We start from the raw sequence: 8,185 nt of genomic DNA, 5'->3' as shown, positions 1-8,185 counted from the left end.
TCGATGGAACACGTAAGGACCCTGCCAATTTGGTGCGAACTTCCCGTTGGCCTCCTCTTGATAGAGGAATATCTTTTTCAAAACCAACTGCTCCGGTGTGAACTGCCAAGGTTTAACTTCCTAATGAATGTGTTGGCCATCCTATTTTGATATAACTGACCATGACACACTACGTCCATTCTCTTTTCATCTATGAGCATGAGTTATTCTTGCCTGACACATATCCATTCTGCATCATCTAGCTTAGCTTCCTGGACGACTCTCAAAGATGGTATCTCGACCTCTGCATGTATCACAACTTCTGTGCCATAACACCAACATGTATGGCATTGCTCCAGTATATGTTCTCATAGTGGTAGGGTAACCAGTAAGGCAAAGGACATCTTCTCGTGCCATTGCTTGTGATTGTCCACTATCTTCCGTAAGATCCTCTTGATATTTTTGTTGGCTGCTTCAATTGCTCCATTCATTTGTGGCCTGTAGGATGTGGAATTGCGGTGGACAATTCTGAACTTCTTACAAATCTCCTTCATAAGATCGATATGGAGATTGTCTGCATTGTCAGTTATGATTGAATCCGAAATCCCGAATCTGCAGACTATGTTGTTACAGACAAAATCTACCACTACCTTTTTCGTGACAACCTTGTATGTAGAAGCTTCGACCTATTTGGTGAAGTAGTCGATAGATACCAAGATGAAACAATATCTGTTTGATGCAGTGGGTTCTATAGTTCCAATCACATCCTTGACGTAAGTGGCAAACGTGCAAGGAGAACCCATTACGTTTAACTCATTCGGCGAAAATAGTATGAAATCCCCGTAAATCTGACACTGGTGTCATTTTTGCATGTAGCAGATGCTATCACTTTCCATGGTCATCCAAAAATATCCGGCTCTCAAAATCTTCTAGGCTAAGGTGAAACCATTCATATGAGGCCCTCATGTTCCTGCATGTATTTCTTCCAATAACCTTGTTGCTTTAGTGGCATCTACACACCTAACAGACCCAAGTCTGGGGTCCTCCTATACAGGACTTCCCTATTAAGGAAAACATGATTTGCTAGTCTTTTCAATGCTCATTATTGACCATTAGTGGTATTTCCTGGGTATTCTCTTACTTCAAGGAACCTTTTGATGTCGTGGTACCAAAGCTTACCATCTGGCTCTTCATCTATGTGAAAATAGTATGCATGCTGATCTCGAACTTCTATCTCAATGGGGTCAATGTAATTCTTGTCTGGATGCTGGATCATGGATGACAAAGTTGCAAGAGCGTCGGCGAACTCATTCTGGACTCCAGGAACATGTTTGAACTCGATCTTAGTGAAATTCTTATACAACTCCTTTATGCAGTGCAAGTATGGAAGGATCTTGACATTCTTGGTGGTTCACTCATCTTGAAGTTGATGCATCAGCAAATCAGAATCTCCTATGACCAAAAGTTCCTTGATGTTCATGTCGACCGACATCTTGACCCCGTGGATGCATGCTTTATATTATTGCGGACCGCATAAGATTTGTGCGGCCGCAGAAGATTGCCTTGCGGCCACAATTTTAATATTGCGGACCGTAAAAGATTGTCTTGCAGCCGCAGTTCTAAATCTGCGGACCGCAGAAAAGTTGCTTCGCAGCCGCAACTCTGAATTGTGCAGCAGCAGAACTTTAGATTCTGCTAGATGAAGAAATCTGCGGACCACACATGGAATTGTGCGGCCGCAGAACCTCCCGAGGGGTATTTTTGTTCGAGATTTTTAGCCTTGCATAAATAGATGAGTTTCACAAAATTAGGTCAAGTTTGAATCTCTGCAATTACTGTAGCCGTTTTTCTTTGGCGTTTTTGGAAGTTTACTTTTCTTTGGTGTATTTTACAATAGATTTAATCAGTTTAAGGTTTCATTATGAGTTTAGTTAGTCTTTCTTCTCTATTTTCTTCAAATCCAAGTATGAGTAGCTAGATGTTTATTAGGGTTGTGACCCAACCCTAGTGTGTAAACCTTATGGGTATCTAATTTAGTGCTTGTTTATGATTGGGTGTTTATTATTTAGCTGAGTTTATGCTTTAATTGTGGGATTAATGGTTGCAAATATTAGTTCATGCCTATTTGACTTAATCTCTTCTTGAGAAAGAGAGACCTAGTCTAGGATAACTTAGCTAACAAGGAATTGGGTCAATCGAGAGATTCATTAATCCAATTAAAGGGATCAACCTAGAAATAGCAATAACCCGACTTGAGCTTTTATCAACTGTTTTGTGGGATACCCATTTGGTCTTGAGAAATCCAAATTGGGCAAAACCACTCTCTGACCAAGAGGTATTGAGTGGGTAATTTAGAGTTGATAGCTGTAATACACCCCAAGCAATAAAACAAGAATTAAAGTCTTTATCTCATCACGTAAACACCTAGGTAATGGTTACAACCCTAGGCTTTTTATCAATTTGGAAAAACCTCAAACACAATTATCTATAGTCTTCTTTCTTTATTTTGCAATCTTTAGAGTAAAATTTGAAATAGAAAACAAATTTTTGTGTTGAAGTGCAATCTAGATAATTCAATATATACCCCTATCTCCCATCTTAGCTCCATGTGGATTTGACCCCGACTTTTAGTTGGGTTTCTATTATTGCAAACGACCATTTCATACCTTATTTGAGGTGTGTATTTGGACGCGATCAGATGCCGGGGATGGTCCTTTGAATTTGACTTGATTGTTAGCCGAGCTGTGTACCATTCCGTAACTGTCGGAGCATTTGAATCTCCATGCGATGAGAGTATCTCTACTTGATGGGATTAATTGACTTTGAATTTAAAATTTCCGCATGATAGGACCATCTCCACGCAATGGGAGTAATTGACTTTGAATGTAAAATCTCTGCATGATAGGAGTATCTCCACGAGATGGGAGTAGTTGACTTTAAATGTAAAATGCATGTAATCTGCATAAATAAAAACGTCAAAATATTCAAGATAAAATAGAGAAGTAAAGGAGCATGCCCAAGAGGTACTGCAGAACTAATTTGCGGTCGTCAATCGACGAAACATGTGGCAGAATTGGATGGTCCATCCTTCGATTGACGAGGTTGGCGACGAAGTTTGCAACTATCAACTTGGAATCATCGATATGGCAGAGTGATGGAGTGATATGTGTGAAGTGCACTAGTTGGTGAAGAGAATAGTTTTCCATATACAAGGTTCCGATTGGCGAAGCCGGTGGCTCGATATGTGCGAGGTGCTCCAATTGGTAGAGCAGACGATTTGATATATATAGGATTTTGATTGGTGAGGCTGGTGGTTTGGTATGTACAAAGTGCTCCGATTGGTAGAGAAGACATTTTGATATATACACGGCGCTTCGATCGCGTCGAAGATTTGATTCTAGAATACCTGTAAAGAATTTGGAGTTAGTCTTTAACCATGTGAGAAAAGGAATTGAGTAATAAAGGAGAGATAAGGGCTCATGAGATTATAGCGGGCCCGTCATCGATCCTGGTGCGCTTTGATATCTTTTGGTTCATGTGAATCCTGCGCTCCAAGAAATATTCTTAGTAGGGGATGTTTATTTGTGCTAATTGTAGACCTGTCCTTGCCCCGAATCTGGTAGGTTATACCGTGAAGTTCGATAGATGGAAGAGTAAAACTTAATAAAGATATTTTGAATTTTTTTTATGTATAAGACAAACACTGTTGTTCCGTATTATGACATGTTTAGAAGTTCCTTCTAACACGAGTACTGTTTCTTCATGGCTATGTCCTATTGATGACGATCTTCTTGATATTCCCCTGATGACGTAGCTTTTTTGCCATCACGAACACGTCATAATCTAAACTAATGCATTACAAAAGCTTTCCTAGGATTATGACCGAACCCTTCAGGTTGCCTACATGTCCGAACGGAATCAGGTCTGAACGTAGTTCGGCGATGATAAAATGAATATTTGATGACCAAGTCTGACTCAGGCAGCCTACGTGTCCAAATAGAATTAGATCAAGACATAGTTCAGTTACAATGGATGATTGAATCCAACGTGGATTACCTACGTATTTCTACCAAAGGAAATCAAGTTGTGGTGTAGTTCCAAACACATACAAAATGATATTTGGATTTCTATTACAAAAGGGTAAGGGATACGGGACCGTACGTGGGATTCCTACGTATTCCCCGTGAGAAATTAGATCATGCGAAGTTTTATTACAACAAAACCCTAACTTTATTGTCTTCAAATGTAGTATCTCTTGACTACGTCTGAATTGATGTGTTTTGTGCTGACTCTTCCATCCATTTCTACTAAGATTAATGCTCCACTTGACAATACTCGATGGAACACGTAAGGACCCTGCCAATTTGGAGCGAACTTCCCGTTGGCCTCCTCTTGATAGAGGAATATCTTTTTCAAAACCAACTGCCCCGGTGTGAACTGCCAAGGTTTAACTTCCTAATGAATGTGTTGGCCATCCTATTTTGATATAACTGACCATGACACACTACGTCCATTCTCTTTTCATCTATGAGCATGAGTTATTCTTGCCGGACACATATCCATTCTGCATCATCTAGCTTAGCTTCCTGGACGACTCTCAAAGATGGTATCTCGACCTCTGCATGTATCACAACTTCTGTGCCATAACATCAACATGTATGGCATTGCTCCAGTATATGTTCTCATAGTGGTAGGGTAACCAGTAAGGCAAAGGACATCTTCTCGTGCCATTGCTTGTGATTGTCCACTATCTTCCGTAAGATCCTCTTGATATTTTTGTTGGCTGCTTCAATTGCTCCATTCATTTGTGGCATGTAGGATGTGGAATTGCGGTGGACAATTCTGAACTTCTTACAAATCTCCTTCATAAGATCGATATGGAGATTGTCGGCATTGTCAGTTATGATTGAATCCGAAATCCCGAATCTGCAGACTATGTTGTTACAGACAAAATCTACCACTACCTTTTTCGTGACAACCTTGTATGTAGAAGCTTCGACCTATTTGGTGAAGTAGTCGATAGCTACCAAGATGAAACAATATCTGTTTGATGCAGTGGGTTCTATAGTTCCAATCACATCCTTGACGCAAGTGGCAAACGTGCAAGGAGAACCCATTACGTTTAACTCATTCGGCGGAACCAGGATGAAATCCCCGTAAATCTGACACTGGTGACATTTCTGCATGTAGCAGATGCTATCACTTTCCATGGTCATCCAAAAATATCCGGCTCTCAAAATCTTCTAGGCTAAGGTGAAACCATTCATATGAGGCCCTCATGTTCCTGCATGTATTTCTTCCAATAACCTTGTTGCTTTAGTGGCATCTACACACCTAACAGACCCAAGTCTGGGGTCCTCCTATACAGGACTTCCCCATTAAGGAAAACATGATTTGCTAGTCTTCTCAATGCTCATTATTGACCATTAGTGGTATTTCCTGGGTATTCTCTTACTTCAAGGAACCTTTTGATGTCGTGGTACCAAGGCTTACCATCTGGCTCTTCATCTATGTGAAAACAGTATGCATGCTGATCTCGAACTTCTATCTCAATAGGGTCGATGTAATTCTTGTCTGGATGCTGGATCATAGATGACAAAGTTGCAAGAGCGTCGGCGAACTCATTCTGGACTCCAGGAACATGTTTGAACTCGATCTTAGTGAAATTCTTATACAACTCCTTTATGCAGTGCAAGTATGGAAGGATCTTGACATTCTTGGTGGTTCACTCATCTTGAAGTTGATGCATCAACAAATCAGAATCTCCTATGACCAAAAGTTCCTTGATGTTCATGTCGACCGACATCTTGACCCCGAGGATGCATGCTTTATATTATTCCATATTATTTGTGCAAGGGAATCTTATCTTATCTGAAGCCGAATAATGTTGTCCTGATTCGGAAATTAGGACTGCCATAATTCCTACTTCTTTGAAATTTGCCGCCCCATTGAAAAACATTTTCCATCCCGGATATGACTCTGAAATGACATCCCCAACAAACAACACTTCTTCGTCAAGGAAGTATGTGGTAAGTGGTTTGTAATCCTTGTCCACCGGGTTTTTTGGGAGATGGTCATCCAACTCTTGTCCTTTGATGGCTTTCTGCATTACGTACACAATGTAGAATTCACCGAGGAGAATCTGCCATTTAGCTAACTTTCCTATAGGCATCGGCTTCTGAAAGATGTACTTGAGCAGGTCGAGCCGGAATATCAAGTGTGTGGTATAGGCCAACAAGTAATGTTTTAGCTTTTGAGAGATCCAAGTTAAAGCGCAGCATGTCCCCTCTAATAAGGTGTATCTGGCTTCGTACAGTGTGAACTTCTTGCACAAGTAGTAAATAGCTTGTTCCTTCTTTCTGGTCTCATCCTGTTGTCCCAACACACATCCGAATGCATTATCCAAGACGGACATATATAGCAATAGCGGCTTCCCCGGTTCAGGAGGAACTAACACTGGTGGACGCAACAAATATTCCTTGAGGTGCCAAAATTTGACGGGCCCAAAACATACACCTAAATTATGCTCGCTAATCAAATATAATATATTATAATATCGTATCCAAAGGGATTGAATTAAAATAGTTTTCTCGTAGTTTCTAGCTTGGTTTCTATCCAAGAAGATCAACAATTGAGATTTATATAATTTCTAACTAAAATTAACTAAGAATCTAAAGCTATTGACTAATGAAAATCGCAACAAGGAACAAGCAAAGAAGGTTATCAATGGGAGAAGATAGGGTTTTGATAGGATAAGTGCAAGATAATTGTTTGGGATCTAACTCTAGATAATTTACTTCTAATGTTAAGTGAGTCTCTCGAATTCACTCAATTATTAGTTCAAACGTTCAACAAACACTCCTCTGTAGATTAAGTCTTAACCTCACAAGATGAACCAATTTAAGCACGTGAAGATACGCAAGAATGCGTAGTGGATTGGTCTTTAGGAGAATCTCTCTCGATTATCCTCCTAACTAGGTTTAATCAATGATTCAACTAGCCTCTTTTAATTACTAAGAAGAATTAATGAATCAACCAACAATATAATGCAAAGATATCACAAGTTATGCCTCTCTCGATTACATGAACAAATGAATATAGATGCAATAATTAAATCATCCATAAACGATTCAATACATAAAACTAGAGTTTTAATCCACAAACAATCATCAATACACCAAATCCATCAAACCCTAAAGAGAAGTACTCCATAGATATGGAGCAATTCATCACAAATATAATTAAAGTATAGGAAAACTTAAATTCGATCCAAACTCGGGTCTTGAGTGAGAAAGGAATGATGAAATCCTTGTGCTCGTGTTCTTCCAACTCCTCCTTAGGTTGAATATGTGTCAAAAAGTCCAGAAAATAACGTTTTTCATGTTTTTATACAGAGTAGGGTCGGGCCCAGACGAAACCACCTTCTCCTAGCTGAAATAGGACATTCACTCTGTAAAATTTGCATAGGCGTGCATGGGGCGACACGCCATGCGGGGAATTAGTGGGGAAATCCACAGAGCTAAGTTATGATAGATAGCAGGAATTTGTACAAGCGCGGCGCCCCACGCGCCGCTGCAGTGGGATTTTCTCAGAGTGTAACCTTTTGCTTGCGTTTTAACGTCCAGACTTGGTCCTCGACACCCGAACACGATCTCGGCTTAATCCCTGGGGGTTTTACTCAGACTTCAAAGCTCCAAATAGCTCGAATTAGCTCCACAACATCTACATAGCTCGAAATCACCCCTACAAAGAATAAAACAAACAATAAGTGCAACACACTACCAATTAAAGCTCAAACACGAATAAAGTACAGTGAATTAGAGTGCAATACGCGACTAAAACATGAGATTATAGCCTACCATCAACACCCCACACTTAAATCATTGCTCGTCCTCGATCAATCAAACTATACTTAATATAGACACGACCTTTTTCAACAACTCTAATAACTCATTACACCAAAAATATTTAAAACAAATTAAGTACAATACCGTAATTTCCTCGCCTTAACATTTGACTTATAAGCACCACATATCTTTCACAATCCGCTTACTTACTCTAACACAGTGGTCAACGACATTACCTTTCCTTCATGAATTAAGTTCCCTCACATAACTATAGAGAGTAGTTCCACACACAATAAAATTTAAGAACAATCAGGAACTCAAGATAGAAAGAATTCACTCACTCTCAGAAATATTATTCA

The 8,185-nt window shown here is 39.7% G+C and overlaps 1 protein-coding gene across 1 annotated transcript; it reads right to left on the bottom strand.

Moving 5' to 3' along the window:
* Positions 1-347: 347 nt before the first annotated feature.
* Positions 348-5,189, bottom strand: LOC138901641 (uncharacterized). The gene is made up of 3 exons (XM_070189420.1): positions 5,007-5,189; positions 1,121-1,345; positions 348-665 (listed from the first exon to the last, which is right to left on the bottom strand). The coding sequence occupies exons 1-3, from the start codon at positions 5,187-5,189 to the stop codon at positions 348-350; spliced, it is 726 nt and encodes a 241-aa protein (XP_070045521.1).
* Positions 5,190-8,185: the final 2,996 nt, after the last annotated feature.

Source organism: Nicotiana tomentosiformis, chromosome 11, assembly GCF_000390325.3.
Source record: "Nicotiana tomentosiformis chromosome 11, ASM39032v3, whole genome shotgun sequence".
Lineage (NCBI taxonomy): Eukaryota > Viridiplantae > Streptophyta > Magnoliopsida > Solanales > Solanaceae > Nicotiana > Nicotiana tomentosiformis.
This window is presented reverse-complemented; position numbering and strand designations above follow the sequence as displayed.